General features: G+C 34.0%; 1 protein-coding gene across 2 annotated transcripts in view; it reads right to left on the minus strand.

Moving 5' to 3' along the window:
• LOC140163957 (tubulointerstitial nephritis antigen-like) overlaps positions 1-19,690 on the minus strand; it is a 39,035-nt gene that overhangs the window by 7,744 nt on the left and 11,601 nt on the right. Inside the window, exon 2 of one of the 2 annotated variants that reach the window (XM_072187253.1) lies at positions 3,975-4,080. In XM_072187253.1, coding sequence (XP_072043354.1) covers positions 3,975-4,080 — 106 coding nt within the window. Of the gene's footprint in view, positions 1-3,974; positions 4,081-4,124; positions 4,231-19,690 lie in introns of both variants that reach the window. The other variant, XM_072187252.1, reaches the window with a different exon arrangement.

Below are 19,690 nucleotides of genomic sequence, written 5' to 3' on the forward strand. Positions count from 1 at the left end.
TTCAATTGACCGTCGGCTTTTCCTCCCTGCTACATACACTTTAAGAATATATCATTAGATTTATATAATTTACTTCGAGGACTGTTATATATCAAAAATTTGAAAAATGTCAAATTTTATAATTTGTCATAAAATTTGTATTATATTGTGATTTTCAAAAATGAAAATTATTTGATATCAGAAAGACATGCTTCGTATTCAGAATGCAATTCGATAGGTCTGAGGTGCTCTCATGTCCTACAAAAAATACTGTCGAAACGCAATAAACGCTCATTTTAGATCCCTTAAATGACCCATTCAACAATCATAGCTCACAAGCTGACCTCAAGTAGCTTCAAGTTGTGAAGCATGAGGTTTTGTACCCAATACATATTAATTGTCATGTAATTTTATTAATGCCCGTGCATATCAGTTTCGGTTTATTTTCACCATACAATATTATACAAACATAATAATGAAAGAGAACATTGGTGGGGAGACCAAAAAGAGCTAGCAAGGCTCGAAATGTATGGTCAGCCTATAGAAGTTGCAAATGATGATAATTATAGATTACTACCTTAAATAACTACTAAAACATGACAACTACAAACACGGGAACAGGTTTAATTTTATTCCAAATCAGAGGAACTTGTCTTCTAATTGTATTTCTTGCTAAATCAGTGTTGACATTATATGGACGATGAAATGAAGAAATGCGGGTGGGTAGCTGTGAATGGATCTATTTTGAATGAACATGATGAAGTAATCGGCAAAATTAACAGGAAGGTTATTGGATGCATATAGTTGTGCATGAACAAAGGGTCAATTTGTGGATGTCACAAAATAATAGTCAGGTTATTAAACTTCTTAAATTAAGGTGGGTGGGGTATGCTCGAGCCAGTGAGAATTCGAGCAGACTCTCATAATTCTTTTTTGTTTTAGATGTATTGAGTAAAGATTGGTGTTATTTGAATTTGCCAAAATTAAATTACAATAAGATGGGTGGGGAAGCACTGTATAATGTAAATAATGTTTTAGGTTTTAATTTGGTTGGTGAAAGTCTGTGGTAAAGCAATTGACTGTTTTAAGATCCCAATGTAGATTGGCGAAGTTAAATGATCCATTCAAATATCATGATGACCTCAGATTGTGAAGTATGAGGTTTTGTACCCAATACATTAAGGGATCTAAAATGAGCGTTTATTGCGTTTCGACAGTATTTTTTGTGGGACATGAGAGCACCTCAGACCTATCGAATTGCATTTTGAATACGAAGCATGTCTTTCTGATATCAAATAATTTTCATTTTGTGAAAATTACAATATATACAAATTTTATGACAAATTATAAAAATTTGATATTTTTCAAATTTTGATATATAACAGTCCTCGAAGTAAATTATATAAATCTAATGATATATTCTTAAAGTGTATGTAGCAGGAAGGAAAAGCCGACGGTCAATTGAAAATTTTGACCTTTCATATTGACGATATGGATTTTTTCCCAAAAAGACCTAATTTTTTTTGGGTGTTTTGGGAAAAATCCATATCTTCAATACGAAAGGTCAAAATTTTCAATTGATCGTCGGCTTTTCATCCCACCACATACACTTTAAGTATAAATCATCAGATTTATAAAGTTTACTTCAAGTACTGTTAAATATCAAAAATATCAATTTTAATGATTTGCCATAAAATGTGTATTAAATTGCGAATTTCAAAAATCAAAATTATTTGATATCAGAATGACATTCTTCGTATTCAGAATGCAATTCGATATGTCTGATGTGCTCTAATGTCCCAAAATAAATACTGTCCAAACGTTCATACCCCAGCCCTTAAGTGTCGTGTAATTTTATTAAAATACACGTGTAGGATGGTCATTCAAAACGTTCTACCTCCATCGTCACATCTCGGTTATCTTAAGTGCCAGGGAGTTGAAATTACTCATGATTATACTTTTAACTCTTGACTATTTGATTAAAATGTGATTTTTGGTTGTTCAGATATGTAGCCGAGATTTAGGAGTATAATCATGGGTAATTTCAATATCCTGACACGTAAGATTACAGAGATGTGATGATGGAGGTAGAACTTTCTTTTTGAATGACCCTCATATGTTGGAATTTAGGAACTTTGTTAAAATTATATTTTTGGTTTCATACATTATGACATAATTATGTCGATATAAAGTCTTAAAAAAATCGTCATTTTTTATATCAGCTCATCGATTTGATTCAATGGAGAAGCGTGGGCAAAGGTAATTGCACCAAGTCTTAAAAGTCTTGATTATTCTATAAAATAGTTTTAACTGTTCGTAATTCGGTAGTCCCTGCAGGCCAACACGATGTGTTTTAGGACACCTGATATCAACATCCCTGTTTAAATAAAGCTTCTCGATTTTGTTTGAGTGAGCTATTATCAGGATTGATATTTAAGTTGGTGTTTTACTCATTTTGAAATTTTAAACCATTAATTACATTGCTAAATGACGTAGCGGCCATTGACAAGCAAAATAAGGAATACATATTAATGGTGTATCAAAGTACTACTATAATTTGAGTAACCTGGTTTCTTGACTGAATATATAATGTACTTAAGCACAAATTAAAGCTTTCTAAAATTAAACTCTTTATCCGCGATAAAAGCACATACTTAACTAATCAAATCAAAGATTATTGCAACCTGGGCTGTCAATCCGAATAGAATTGTATGGAATGAAAAGTAACCACTAAATGCTAAATATTAATGGTAAATTTTATATACCTTAGCTTTGTCGACGGAAGTTTTGTCTTAAGCACGTTAAGCATATTAAGTTCGAAATATTAGATGAGACCACAGAATTAAAATTTTAATTATGTGGATCACACATAAACAAAGCGATTATAGAAAAGTAGGAACAGGAAGAAGATGTGGAGGTGGAGGTGAAAGAAGAAGAATAAGACGAAGATGAAGAATAAGAAGAAGATGAAGAATACGAAGACTACGAAATGGGACGCCCTTTAAAAAGGGTTCTTGGGTGTTTTGTATAAAACTGTATAAAGAAGAAGAAGAAGAAGAAGAAGTGGAAGAAGAAGAAGTGGAAGAAGAAGAAGTGGAAGAAGAAGAAGTGGAAGAAGAAGAAGTGGAAGAAGAAGAAGTGGAAGAAGAAGAAGTGGAAGAAGAAGAAGTGGAAGAAGAAGAAGTGGAAGAAGAAGAAGAAGTGGAAAAAGAAGAAGTGGAAGAAGAAGAAGTGGAAGAAGAAGAAGTGGAAGAAGAAGAAGAGGAAAGAAGTGGAAGTAATAGAAGTGGAAGAAGAAGTGGAAGAAGAAGAAGAAGAAGAGAGAAGTGGAAGTAATAGAAGTGGAAGAAGAAGTGGAAGAAGTAGAAGAGGGAAGTGGAAGAAGTAGAAGAATAGGGAAGTGGAAGAAGAGGAAGGGGAAGAAACGGGCAAGAAGGGGAGAGGAAAGAGTAGGAAGAGAGGGTGAAGGGAAGAGAGGATGAGATTCTGACGTTTGGTACGTGTGGATAGATAATGTTTACACACAAAAAAACCTTATTGTACTACACATTTGACAACACAGATATACCGTATGGTTTATATTGAAAAGCAAACCTATATACGGCTAAAATGATCCCACGACGTATGATTGTGGAAAGAGAGCTAGCTAAGTGTCATTTACAAAGTTCCTGTGAGAGAACATTTGTTGATTAAGCGTCTTGCCATTCTGATTTTAACAAATAAGAGTGAGTCAAATGTGACTTGTATATTACATGCATGTCAAAATCAGCTTCCTCTGGCACCAGTGGTCAAAAACAAGATGTTTAGACCTGTCATGGCAAATTACAATTTTTGCTTTGTGTGATCTGAGTAAAACCGAACTACATTATCTGAATTTCAAAATTAAACCAGGGTTGTATTTTTTTCAAATTTCTCGTTTGCAAAGCGAAGCAAAGCCTAAGAGTGAAAGATGCCCACCCCCTCGTGATGCGACTCGAGTGTTTTATAATTCTTACCATTTTTGGCATTTATAATAAAATGTAGTTCCAGTGGGATACACCACGCCGCCGTACAATTCGTTTCTGCAGACACCATTTCTTTTGTAATAAAATCCGACTGCATCTGAGATGGGAAAGAGACACAAGGTAAAATTCAGCTTTTCTTACCATTTTTGGCATTTATAGTAAAATGTACTTCCAGTGGGGTGCGCCACGCCGCCGTCCCATTCTTGTCTGCAGGCCCCATTACTATTAGAATTAAATGCAACTGCATCTGGGGACCGAAAAGAGATACAAGGGAGAATTATTTAGTGGGGCGAGTCATACTTGGGTGTCATTAGCCTTTTCGAAGTATGGCGTACACAAAAGGAGGGTAAGGTAAAACCCGGCAAATTCAAAAGACTTTACCCACTTCGTGCAGCGCCATCGTATTGTGTCCGCCATATCTCGAAAAGGCTATGGGGCAAGAGGAAGCTCTCCCCGGACATATTTTCTCTTTTTTATTATTATATTGTCTTTCTGGCTGCCGTGATGTTAAGATTTGTAGGTTTTTTTGCCCCTTTGTGTCAAATCTGACCCCATTACATCATAGAGCGTCAATTTGACGATATATGATTGCATTAATAAATAAATAAATTTTGGATTTATAAAGCGCCTTTTTTCAAACCTCGGACAACTCCAAACGCGGTAATTTTGCTGCCATGGCCAATCATCACAATCAGATCGCATCAACTAGGCCGGTTGCAGCCGAACTGTTAAGTTATTCAATTTGAGTTTATCATTTTTGTTTGTTTCTTTGTTTGTATGTTTATTTGTTTTCGTGGTTCTAGGGATGGGGAATAAAAAAATAAAAGATTTGGGGGAAAAGATAGGAAAAAGTTAGGCACGAGCGTTTTGAGCAATTTTGTAGTCCGAAAGATTTTGAATTCCACCCCCACTAATATTGAAAGGAACGACAGCCAAACATTTAAGTGATTCATATCCAATCATAGATCTCCTTCACTGTCTAGGCCTATATATGATCAAATTCAGATTAAAAACAGAATTGTGACCTATGGCGATATTATGTGCAGCTATCAAAGGACATCAAAACAAGTATAACGCCCTTTACTATAACGTCATCCCTCTACTTTTAAGTTAAAACAAACGATATTGAAAAAAGCCAGGTGTTTGACAAACATAGGTGAAATGTAAATATTTTGAGAATTTCGTCCACTTGTGATGTCATAATTATTGATTTGGAGATAAAAACAAACACAGAAAAATCATTGAATTGACAGAATGCTACATGTTATCATTTCTGACATTTCTTATTATCTGTGTCTTAATATTTAGGGCATACAAGGCCGGGTATAAACAGTATAATACTTGCTGCAAAACATTCTTACAAAATATTATTTAAGTGATGACAAAATGTTTGCAAAAATCCCCCCCCCCCCAAAAAAAAATAAAAATTACAATAACATTTTGACAACATTTTTCGTTGAACGATAAATCCTCCTCCCCAAATATTCGACGAAATAATTTCTGTTTATAGGCTAAATTATCTATGCATGGAATTGTAAATTTTGGCGTCATTTTCGTGACATTTTTATTTTCCAGTGTGTGGAGTACCGAAAGCTGGAAAGTCAACATTATTATCGGACACTGCATTGGCCTCTGTATTATCCAATGCACTTTATAATGCTATACATTACGAGATGAGGTGCTTTCATTTCTTAGTTTAGTAAAATTGAGATTGATTGATTAGCTGCTTGTGTTTTGCTTGCTTGCTCGCTCGCTCGCTGTTTAATTGTTTGTTATTATTTTCATTTTTTTTTTCATTTTTATAGTTTTATACTTATGTATTTATTATTTATTTCATTTAATTTCTTATTTATTTTGTCTTTCTTTATTTTCTTTAATTTTGTTTCTTATTTAATTCTTTCTTTCTTTCATTCTTTCCTTCTTTCTTTCTTTCTTTTGGTAAACACAACGTCTATGCATAGAACTTTGGAAACTTGGGCTGGGATTTGGGCCTTGAGGTTTCATGTATAATTTGTAATTGCAAGTACGCGGAGCACCGTAAGCTGGAAAGTCAACATTATTATTTGATATTTAATGCAACTTATATACTTTACATCACAAGATGCAGTCCCGGGATGCAGCGCTTTTGTTTTTCATTGAATGAAAGTATGACACGACTTAAAATAAAATAATTGATTGATTGGCGATTGTTTGCTTGATTGATTGTTTGCTTGATTGCTTGCTTGCTTGCTTGCTTGCTTGCTAATTGCTTGCTTGCTTGATTGATTGATTGATTATATTAAAATTAATGAATTAATTGATTATTTTTATTATTATTAATTTCATTGATTTGATTGATTCGTGTACCGGTTTTCGTTTTTTTTACTCTTCAGCAATTTCACAAACAATACCTGTCTTCCGAAGCTGAATATCAACTTGTTTTCTTAAAACGTAATAGCTGTTAATCATGTGATTGGCAAAATAGCCCACCTAATCCATACATAAAACACTTAATCCGAACCCAAATCTTTAACATAAACCCTACCCCCGGCGGCCCGGTAAATACACATTGCCCAATTGATAGAATGAATGTCGAATTGAACTGCCGCATTCCATTCTCTGTCGGCGCTACGGCCGGCGCACCAAAGTAAAGTAAAACTTTATATTCATGTTATTGCGCACAAAAATAAAGTGCCGCGAGTAAAACTACGAAGTTTTGATGAGGATTGAATTAAAAGTCATTCTTATCCATTAATAACAACTAGTAAATATCGCAGCAAATTATAAAAAGGATCTTTTACTTTAAATTTTGTTGGTTTTAGTAAACTATTTCTTGAAAGTTAGCAGTACGCGCAGCAGACGACACGAAGTGATTCGGTCGCAATTACGCAACCATTTCACGAAGTTTTGCCTCACGAGTCAACTGCTTTGTCGATCGAAAGTGTCTTTCGCGTTTGGTCATTTTTTTGTCTAAAATGTTCAGTGTGGATAACGTTGAAGTATCAAGAACATATCGAGCGAAATCATCGGCTGGACAATGTAGCAGATATGGTACAAAATGTAAGTATTTCTTTCTGTTCTATCGTTTTGAAATTGTAGAAGTTAGGCCCAAGTTAGGCCCATAATTGAGGTTGGGCGATAACGGTAAGTCAGGATACCTGAAATGAAATGTAATGAAATGTATGACCTGACTTGAGTAAATAAAGCGCGTGATATAATTTGATTGAATTTTGCATTAGCGCTTGGGTTCTATAAGGTATTGTTTTATAGGTCCCAATAAGTACTGTTTCAGTTTTTTTCTCCCAGCCGAGTCATAGGCCTAAGTTTGATAAATTTTGAAGGTCAACATAAATGATCGTTTTTGGCAGTTTTGGCATCAAAATCGACTGAAAATTACGGGAAATGTGGTTGCTATACCAACCTGCGCCTTCTGCAACTATCCTGAAATTGTGGCACCAGTTCGTATAAATAATATTAATTGCAATAAACAATTTGAAAAAATGCCCATAGCCAAAAACAAGCATTTTATACTGACCTTGAATTTTCAGGTCACAGGTCAAAAACCTTTGTTTTTAGGAAGTTGCCATGAATCACTTTTTTGATGTACACATTCATATAAATACATTGGTATACTTTTTATTTCAAATATCTTAAATTTGTAAAAATCCATGATTTACCACGTAAAATTCACTTTTTTTGGTCAAGATTGAACAAAAACCCTCAAAGATGCAAGTTTATTGTTTTAAACGAATATTGAATATACATGTGACATGTATTCTCCACAGCAAATATTATGAAGTTCATACTTTATTTGCTTTCAAAGTTATAGCTGTTTTGACAATTGACAGTTTTGGTAAAAAATATCCTTTGACAGCTGCACATAATATCGCCATATCAAAATTTTGCCTCAATATGATATGATGGAATATTTTTATTCGCAGATTTAAAATATTCATGTGCCCTCTATTATTCAGATTCAGAGCAAAAATTAAGGTTGCAATTTTTTTGAAGTTATAGCTACTTTAATATTTGACATTTGTGCTTAAAATTGAAAAAAAAGTCACAAACACACATTTTTCAACCCAAATATCTCAGTCCTTTCAGAATTGCCAGCCGGGTTAAACAGATAGAGGAGACTTGGTAACTTGTTAATTTTATAATTAGTAAGCTATCTACTGCTGATATCGGCGTTGATGAAGTACCGTAGTTAAATCAACGAAGCTGATATTGGCATTGAAGAACTATTTGGTTGATTACAAGCAAGTTATAACTACGTACTGCTGATATCGCAGTTTTCAATCAATAAATCAGCCAGGCTGATATCGGTGTACGTGTGGACGAACTATTTTGATGATTATTAAGTATAGGATAATGGCCAAGGATTAGAACGTGAGTGGATAAGAATGGCTGAGCCGCGGAGCGGCGAAGCCATTCTTATCCACTCACGTTCTAATACGCGGCCATTAACCGACTTAATAGACACCTATGACGTCGCGCTATTGTTTTACCGCTCCATTATTTTTTACGAATGGAGTGTTATTGAAATAGGCTGCTCTTTACAAATTGATCAATCACTCATTGATGCCGGACAATACACTAATATAATGATCGTACTAAATTTTAGGTGCGAGTGCAAAAATAGTCCAACTCAGCTTTATGTAAAATTTCTATAGAAATACCCATCATATCACGATCCAGGTGTTTAGTTCAAATCATCCGTAACCACCTTCTTGAATTATAAAGATTTAAAATGTTTGTTACACAAATTGAATAAACGTAGATTCGTAAAATCATCCAAGTGATTAGACAATCAATAGTTCTTTATGCCCACTTCTAATGCGTTAACTATTGAAGTAGTTGCGTTTAGGTCTCTATTTTGCATAATAAGGAAAATGGGCAAAAAGGTCATATAGGTTCATATGAAATGGTCATTACAGTTGTGTACCTCAAGAAAGCCACACCTATCGCTATACCTGAGCAATGATACTCTTCTCTGTGAATCGAGTGTTCGATTTTGGAACAACCATGCAATTATGGACACTATTGTTTATCTTGGATAATTTTGTGTTTGAATCATTCCGAGGATATATATCGTTGATTCGCAGCAGAAGGACCAAAATCAGGTACGAAAAGGTACGAAAATTTTAAATGTACTACAACACATTTTACCTAGGCCTATTATGTCCCTGAACTTTGTCGGCAAAAAACAAAACAAACTTCGCCGCCTTCGACGCGAAATAAAAGCCACCTCAACTTCCAGCCCCCCTTCCGAAATCAAATGGATCGTCCCTAACATTGTAATATTTAATTACCGTTAAATGGGGGTAACTTCGGTAAGCGGGGTAACTTTGGTCGTTCAAATATATTTTTTAAATGGTCATATTTCCGTACAGCAATACTGTTTTTAGTCATATTTGGTCTCAATTTGTTAAGAAATATATTTGGAAGAAATAAAAGTCGCTCATGTCCAATTTCGTTGAAAGTTGCGAAAATATTGGCATTTTTGACCAAAAATGAGCATTTTTTTACATTTTTTTCAGACAAAATAAAAATCGATATTTGTGAGCAAGGATGCGTGCTTGCTTAATTTTGCAAGGGGTCAAATGTCACAAAAAACAAAACCTTGCCCATATACAGCGAAGATCATTTTTTTTCTTCATGGAATGTAATACTCTGACCAAAGTTGCCCCAAAGGGCGCCACATTCCTTTTTTAAAGGAATTTTTATTTCTTCATGGAATGTAATACTCTGACCAAAGTTGCCCCAAATGCGGGGTAACTTTGGTCAGGCTATTTTCAACCCCTAGGGCACCCTTTCAAAATTATTCAAAAATCTTTTTCAACTTCAAGGCGTAGACGGGAACTCTAATGTCATAAAAAAAGAGATAATTTGAAATATATTTGGTTTTGTTTGGAAGCAGTGGTTTAAAAACTCCGAAAAGTGCCCAAAGTTACCCCATTTTACGGTATCGGATAGGCCTACTGATCGATGTATGTAAATATTCAAGCATGCCAAAATACCATCAGATGAAACATCAGATATACTAATGACAAATAAAAATTATACAGAAAATAGACCTACTGTGGCTTTTATCATTATTAAACATGCCCGAAGAGAACGATTTAAAATAAACAGATTCATAGGCCTAAATACATTGATACAGAATGTGTATTATGTATATGTAGCAATGTTGCCCAAAATATGACAAATTATATGTAAGGCCTAAGCCACTGAAAACGTATAAAAATATAAAGAAGAAAAAAAATGTTATAAAAAACAGTAAGCGTAGAAAGAAAGGTCCAAATAAATAAATAAAGGGCCTACGAAGTAAAGCCTAAATAAGCATTTTCCAAAGTGAGGGTAAAATACATCTTGCATAATAAGTACAACTTAGCCAAAAATTTAACCTGCCCGTTTTGATCTTGACTTGCTTTTCACAGATTGCATTGTAAGGGCTCGGATAGCGACGTTTTTACGTATTTTTTTGTGGCACCTGAGAGCAAATCAGACACATCCTTCTGATATCAAATAATTTAGATTTTTATTAGATTCGCGATACTATACACATTTTATGGCAAATTATTAAAAATTGATATTTTTGAAATTTAACAGTCCTCAAAGTAAATTGTATAAATCTAACGATATGCTGTAAATAGTAGGAAGTTGGCTTGGGTTGAACAGCCGTCAATCATATGAAAATTGTGACCTTCATTATTAAAGATATAGATTTTTTCCTCAAAACACTAAAAAATGTAGGTCTTTTTGGAAAAAAAATGTTTAAGTTCAATATGAAAGGTCAAATTTTCAATTGAGTCGGCTTTTCATCCCAGCTACATAGGCCTATAGTTTAATTACATATCATTAGATATTTAGTTTACTTCGAGGACTGTTAAATTTGGAAAAATATAAAAAATATGAAATTTTAATAATTTGTATTATATCGCGAATTTCACAAAATCAAAATTATTATTATTTTTAGATATAGGGACAATCCTCGTATTCAGCATGCAATTCGATATGTCTGATGTGCTCTCAGATCCCAGAACAATACTGTGCAAATGTTGCTATCCGCTTCCTCAATTTATTGTATTAAGGGGGTACTACACCCCTGCCCAATTTTGTGCATATTTTTGCATTTTTCTCAAATATCATAGCGCATTGATGACAAGTAAGATATGTATATTATAGGGGCAAGGACTACAACTACTGCACTGGAAATTTTATTTCAGCACAGACAACAGTTGTGCAGTTACAGTCAAAAATGAGGGAAAACCAATATTTGATCAATAAATCAGTAACTACTTGCCTTGAGTTGCTGAATTTTCAGTGCAGTATAGTTGTAGTCTTTGCCCCTATAATATACATATCTTACCTGTCACCAAAGCGCTATAATTTTTGAGAAAAATGCAAAAATAGGCACAAAATTGGCCAGGGGTGTAGTACCCCCCTTATGAAAATCATTTTCTTCTTGTTTTTTCGTATCATTGTTTTGCATGAATGAAGTGATGATAATAATACCGCACTTTTCGCAAATACTTGCTTTTCAAAAGTGCAATTGATATTAACATTACATTCGTAAATGCCAATACTTTTTCCCTGAAAAGTATTTGCTTTTCAGAGAAAAGAGAAAGGCATTTACGAATGGCGTGTTATTGTGATCATCGCTCCATTCGTGGAAAATAATGGAGCGGTAAAACAATAGCGCGACGTCATAGGTGTGTATTAAAAGGAAGCTAACTACTGCTGAGTGCTGACATCGGCCTTAATGAATTAGATTTTATTTGATAAATCAGCTAGGCTAATATCGGTGTTGCAAAATTATGTGAGGAAGGTTTAATCCTTTTCAGAGGGCTGAGCTTTCATCTGTCTGAAAAATTAAGCCTTATATACTAGGGGTGCTCTGCGTGCTAGCCATGCGCTTCAATGGAAAAAGTTCAAGTTTTGAAATATTTTCTCAAAATATCAAGAGTTATCTTAAAAACTACTGAATCAATACTAGGCTTGTTTGTACTCATTTTAATGCATTTTTCGTGCTGATTCCAAATATGGTCATGAAAATTTACATTTCTGAAATTTTTGAATTTCTAAAAATATTTTTGAAACTTGTCGTCTGCAGTCGACACCCGCGTAAAGAGAGTTAAGTTCATATTGCAACAGAAGGCATTATATGTTACTTAAAAGTAAGATATAATGCCTTTTGTTGATATAATTTGATAAATCAGCTAGGCTGATATCGCTGTGGATTAATTATTTGGTTGATTATAAGTAAGCTATATATCGGCGTTGATGAAGTAGTTTTCTTTTGATAAATTAACGAAGCTGACATTGGTATTGAAGTACTATTTGGTTGATTATAAGTAAGCTATCTACTGCTGATATCGGCGTTGATGAAGTAGTTTTCTCTCGATCAATCAGCTATGCTGATATCGGTATTGAAGAATTATTTGGTTGATTATAAGTAAGCTATCTACTGCACTGCTGAAATCGGCGTTGATGAGGTCGGTTTCTTTCGATGTATCGGCTATGCTGAAATCGGCATTGAAGAATTATTTGGTTGATTATAAGTAAGCTATCTACTGCTGATATCGGCGTTGATGAAGTAGTTTTCTTTTGGTGAATCGGCTATGATGATATCGGTATTGGAGAATAATTTGGATCACTATAAGTAAGCTATCTACTGCTGATATCGGCGTTGATGAAGAATTATTTGGTCGATTATAAGTAAGCTATCTGCTGTTGATATCGGCACTAATGAAGTAGCTAGTAGTTTTCATTTGATAAATCAGCTAGGCTGATGTCGGTATTGAAAAACTATTTGGATGATTAAGAGTAAGCCATCTACTGCTAATATTGGCGTTGATGAAGTAGCTAGTAGTTTTTATTTGATATATCAGCTAGGCTAATATCGGTGTTGCAGATCTATGCGAGTCTAGTAGCTAGGGTTTAATCTTTCCCTAGAGAAGTCCTTTTCAGAGAGCTGAGCTTTCATATCTCTGTCTGCAAAATAAGCCTTATATACACTAGGTGAACTGTTTAAGTTCCTATTGCTTAAGTAAGCTATATGCCTTCTTTTGATATCATTTGATAAATCAAATAGGCTGATATCGGTGTGGAAGAACTATTTGGTTGATTATAAGTAAGCTATCTACTGCTGATATCCGCGTTGATGAAGTAGTTTTTATTTGATAAATTAACGAAGCTGATATTGGTATTGGAGAATTATTTGGTTGATTATAAGTATAAGCTATCTACTGCTGATATCGGTGTTGATGAAGTAGTTTTCTTTCGATGAATCAGCTATGCTGATATCGGTAATGAAGAATTATTTGGTTGATTATAAGTATGCTATATATATTGTTTATATCGGCGTTGATGAAGTAGCTAGTAGTTTTCATTTGATAAATCACCTAGGCCGACCTCGGTGTCGAAGATTATAAGTAAGCTATAATTCAGCTGCTGACAAAGATTTATTCTATACCAATTAGCAGTATAGTTCGTTCAACTTCAAGAGCAATATAATATGTCAATCTGTGATCGGCGTTGATTAAGTAGTCTTCGCTTCGTAAATCACCTATGCTGATATCGGTATTGATGAATTATTTGGTTGTTTATAAGTAAGCTATCTACTGCTGATATTGGCGTTGATGAAGTAGCTAGTAGTTTTCACCTAGGCTGATATCGGTATTGACGAACTATTTGGTTGACTATAATCATACTTTTCATTAATACTTCATTTTTGTGTGAATTATACATCAGTGTGTTTGTTGTGTATATTTGCGTGATCTAGGCCTAGGTGGTTTTAGCATTGGGTATTTCATTTCCGCAAAAAGTCAGCGAATACATATAACAAAATAGGGATTTCTAAGAATAAAATTAATCTAAATTTATTACTGATTAAAATGTAATTGATTTATATCTATATTTTATAATAATAGTTGACACGGTTAATTAGCGGATTACGGAGTAATCTGGTCAATGAAGACAAAAGGCTAACATATTGTCACTATCAATTGGTTAATAATGTTATTGATGACTCAGAATATAATTGGTTCACGCACTTACCCGTATAGCTTTATTTCACGCCGTTATAAGGTTAACAAATAGGCCGCAATTTAATTAGTATACTGTACGATTACGTTTTATTGTGAATTAATTGGAGCCGTTTTTGTATTTTTGTTGTTGTATTTTTGTTGTTGTTTTGTTGTTGTTGTTTTTCGGGCTTGTTTGATTGCTTTTTTTTAGCTTTTTTGCAATATATACTTCAACTAAAACAAACACACCCAGCATCCTTGCCACTTTGTGCAGATACAGGCCTGCGAACACATACGTGGCGCTTATAATATGAAATTGGTCAAACAAATTTCAGACCTGATTTCTTGGCATATTTGTCATATTTACACATGACCCCACAAGCAAGGGTGCATCCTAAAGTACCGAGGTGTGTGTTTTAGGGTGATAGGGGAGATGAATAGCCTGTACATGAATTTGTGGATAGTATGCGGACGATTTTGAATGGTGTTGCAGAAAGCGGTAAAACTACCTTGCTCCGACCTTATTATTCAGCTTTCAAATTTGAGTTGGTGTTGTCTATTCCAATTAAAGATTCATCTTTTTATTAGAAGTGGGTATATATTACTACTTTCACAGTCCGTAACATGTATGGGCCTATCATCTCTCAGCATCTTTTTTTTAATAGCCTTGATCAAAGAATATAAATCGCCTCAAGAACATGGACCCTTGTCTAATATTAGCATAAATTGGCTTTGATTTGAATCGGTATAAGAGCCTACTCTTACTAGGTCAGCAAACTCATAATTTAGCTTAAATTAGATAATTGAATCGTTTCTTGTTTGTGTGTTTGTTTTTGTGTTTTTTTTGTTTTTTTTTTGTTTGTTTGTTTGTTTGTATGTTTGTTTTGTTGTTGTTGTTGTGGTAGTTGTCGTCGTTGTTTTTGTTTTGTTTTGTTTTTGCAATTCCAGTACAGTTTAATTCTGAATAATTTAGACAACAATACTATTTAGGGGTTATTTAAAGGTTTTATTGATTGTTATATGTTTTTAATAATTTGCCATAAAATTTATTGATATCAGAATGCAATTGATGTGTCTGATTTGCTCCCATGTCCCGTAAAAATACTGTGCAAACGTTGCTATCTGATCCCTTAAATAATAATGAAAATTTACAACTGTGTTCCAACGCATCTGTAACCTTATAGGCCAATATTTAAATTTAGAGGCACTCTATAGCTTTACACAACCGTTTTATTTGATAACTATTTATATTACTCATATTTGTTATCTATTTCACACAAATAAAGTTAAAGCTACCAACCTTCAAAGAGTTAATATAATCAATACATCATATCATATGACCAGAAAGGCTGGTTGGAAGGAAAAAACGGATGCTTTTTGACCTTTTCCATGTCAGGTATTATATTGCATAATTCATTATAGAATTCTGGTATGTATTATAGAGTGTATTGGAGTGGGTGGTACATATTCTTGGTGTTCAACAATGTTGTGGAATAATAAACTCCTCAACAAAAGTTTGGAAAGTATTTTCAAGCATCTGTATCTCCAATTATTTGTGACATATTCATATCGTGTTGCACATCACTGGATAGCTACAATACTCCCCTTTACAATGAAACGCTATTTGAAACAACAATATTTTTCACGGCTGAGTACACGCCTTGTGAATGTAGTGGGTCTCAAAATGAATTTGCCAAATTGACCATTATTCTGTGCTCAAACAAAGCTAGCCACTAACCTCAATAGCGGGTGGAAAACCACAGGCAGCCACAATAGTCTGGCACCTTCTCCTCATGCTGCTCACCGACCTGGTTACACGTACTGTGGGATGGAATTCCATTCTTCCACAAGGATTCGTCGCAGGTCATTCAATTTGGTTGCCTATGGGCTTCTTTGGCACGCACAGCACGATCAAGCTGGTCCCACAAGTGTTCAATCGGGTTGAGGTCTGGCCCCCGGGTCTGGCCTGATGGCAGGCCATTTTGACTCTACTCCCATATTCTGTAGGTATTCGTTGACTACCGTGGCTATGTGGGGCGAGCGGTGTCACCTTGCCGGATTGCATTAGGTCCCAGATTGTGAAGTCACAGCTTGCTGCACAGAATAATGGTCAATTTGGCAAATTCATTTTGAGACCCCACTACATTCACAAGGCATGTACTCAGCCGTGAAAAATGTTATTGTTTCAAACGAGGTGTTATTGTAAAGGGGAGTATTGTAGCTATCCAGTGATATGCAACATAATATGAATATGTCACAAATAATTGGATATACAGCTGCTTGAAAAAACTTTCCAAACTTTTGTTGAGGAGTTTAGATCAACTTTTTTTTTATAATTTAAAGTGATTGATGGTGATTCGATTTCTTTTAATTGAAATCGATTTTTTTATGAATCGTTTTCATTGATGCAGCTATACAACTTACACAGACTGCATCTGCATGAACTTTTTGGTTTTTAGTATCACAAAGAATACCAATAAAAAAATCCTGTACAAAATTATGTAAGATTCCAAACTCTCCAAATCCTTTAAAAAAACACAGCTAGCTAAATCTTATACATGTATATTATATTTTTATCAAAACTTTTTCTGGTAGGCCTATACATGTTTATACACTTCCCTGATGGGATAACAGTGGCTGAATAAATAAGCCTACGATAGCAATACAATATAATAAGAAATAAAACAATAATAATATAAAATAAAATGTCGTTCAATGGTGGGTAAAAATCTTGTTGCCAACGCATTTTAACATCCACAACGCACTGCACATCCAATTTCCTCTCTGGTCCAGACGCATCCCCTTTTTAAAGGGATTTTTATTACACTAGCTTTTACCGCGTCTTTCTACTCTCTATGGACCATCGCAAACAGCAACGAGGAAACAACTTTTCTTCAAGCTAACGTGTCAAAACAATTCTTGCTTTGACAGAACTTTCAATATAAAATGCACCCATTGAAAACTCAAGAGGCGTTGATAGCCAGTTAAACTTGACATGCTTAACATGCTTAATGGATATGCCGCACTGTATAGAACACCAAAATCCTTTGGGTGAAACATTTTACCGAACATTGGGTACATTTTACCGAACATTTTGCAAATTTTTCCGAACATTGGGTAAATTAATCTTTATTATTAATAATTTATTTTACCCATTGTTGGCTAAAACTTTAACCAACATTGGATAAAAAAAACCTTTCCCTATCTATTGATATATTGTGCCCAAGTTGGGCAAAGCGCCAATTTACCTAAGTGTTAAGGTACCATATGAACAACCATCATAGGTGTTAACCAATATTGGATAAAAAACCTTTCCCAAGCTATGAGGGTTGTTTATATGGTACCCAACGGTTTAGTAAATTGGCACTTTTAACCAACTTGGATATATTGTACCCAAGTTGGGCAAAGCGCCAATTTACCAAAGTGTTGGGTACCATATGAACAATCATCATAGGTTGGGTAAGGTGAATTTACCCTATGTTGGGTAAGAGGTGATTTTATCATTGGGTATTTCCTACCAGTAACAGCATATCAGTGTTACCAATTTATCCTATGCTTTAAAGGTCAGCGAATATATATAACAAAATAGGGATTGGTTGATTTAAGTAAGCTATCTACTGCTGATATATGCGTTGATGAAGTAGTTTTCTATTGATAAATCAGCTATACTGATATTGGTATTGAAGAATTATTTTGTTGATTATGTGTAAGCAATCTACTGCTGGTATTGAAGAATTATGTGGTTTATTATATAAGTAAGCTATCTACTGCTGATATCGGCGTTGATGAAGTAGTCGTCTTTTGGTAAATCAGCTAGGCTGAAATCAATGTTGTAGAACTATTTGATTGATTATAAGTAAGCTATCTACTGCTGATATCGGCGTTGATGAAGTAGTTTTCTTTTAGCTATGCTGATATCGGTATTAAAGAATTATTTTGGTCATTATAAGTAAGCTATCTACTGCTGATATCGGCGTTGATGAAGTATAAGTTTTCATTTGATAAATCAGCTCGGCTGATATCGGTATTGAAGAACTATTTGGTTAATAAGTAAGCTATCTACTGCTGCTATCGGCGTTGATGAAGTAGTTTTCATTTGATAAATCAGCTCGGCTCCCAGCAAACACAAAAACGTTTTAAAAACATTTTAAATAAGTTATATTTTGGCTTTTGGTTTAGGTAAAACGTTTTAATAACATTAAAATGTCGGGTTATATAAAGGTCATGATAACGTTTTAAAACGTTTTGTATGAAAACACACTACAACAATATTTGTAAATATTTTCAAAAAATGTTATTGTAAACTATTTTTGCAAACATTTTTGCCAAATATTGTGTCAATACTTAAATAACATTATGTTAAAACATTTGAACCCATCAAACACAGAAATGTTCTTAAAATGTTTTTGTCAAAACCTTTTAATAACATTTAAATGTCGGGTTATATAAAGGTCATGAAAACGTTTTTAAAACGTTATTGAAAATATTTTGGGCAAACATTTTTCGCAAAATATTTTTCAACTCCCAAAATAACATTCTGTTTAGAATGTTTTGTATCAAGTTTTCAAGAATGTTTTTGGAATGTTATTAAAACGTTTTTATACCCTTTATATAACCCGACATTTAAACGTTTTCTGTAAAACATTTTTGTTTGCTGAGCAGTAGATTATCAAAAATGTTTTTAAGGTTATGAAAACGTTATATACTCTTAATATACCCTTTATATAACCCGACATTTAAACGTTTTCTGACAACCTTTTATAACCTTTTGCGAATGATGTCGAAAACGTTTTGTGTTTGCTGGGCTGATATCGGTATTGAAGAACTATTTGGTTGATTATAAGTAAGCTATCTACTGCTGATATCGGCGTTGATGAAGTAGTTTTCATTTGATAAATCAGCTCGGCTGATATCGGTATTGAAGAACTATTTGGTTGATTATAAGTAAGCTAACTACTGCTGATATCGGCGTTGATGAAGTAGTCGTCTTTTGGTAAATCAGCTAGGCTGATATCAATGTTGTAGAACTATTTGATTGATTATAAGTAAACTATCTACTACTGATATCGGTGTTGATGAAGTAGTTTTCTTTTAATAAATCAACTAGGCTGATATGATATTTGTATTGAAGAATTATTTGCTTGATTATAAGTAAGCTATCTACTGCTGATATCGGCGTTGATGAAGTAGTTTTCTTTTAATAAATCAGCTAGGCTGATATGATATTTGTATTGAAGAATTATTTGCTTGATTATAAGTAAGCTATCTACTGCTGATATCGGCGTTGATGAAGTAGTTTTCTTTTAATAAATCAGCTAGGCTGATATGATATTTGTATTGAAGAATTATTTGTTTGATTATAAGTAAGCTATCTACTGCTGATATCGGCGTTGATGAAGTAGTCGTCTTTTGGTAAATCAGCTAGGCTGATATCAATGTTGTAGAACTATTTGATTGATTATAAGTAAGCTATCTACTGCTGATATCGGCGTTGATGAAGTAGTCGTCTTTTGGTAAATCAGCTAGGCTGATATCAATGTTGTAGAACTATTTTATTGATTATAAGTAAACTATCTACTGCTGATATCGGCGTTGATGAAGTAGTCGTCTTTTGGTAAATCAGCTAGGCTGATATCAATGTTGTAGAACTATTTTATTGATTATAAGAAAAACTATCTACTGCTGATATCGGCGTTG

Source organism: Amphiura filiformis, chromosome 11 (assembly GCF_039555335.1).
Source record: "Amphiura filiformis chromosome 11, Afil_fr2py, whole genome shotgun sequence".
Taxonomy (NCBI): Eukaryota; Metazoa; Echinodermata; class Ophiuroidea; order Amphilepidida; family Amphiuridae; genus Amphiura; species Amphiura filiformis.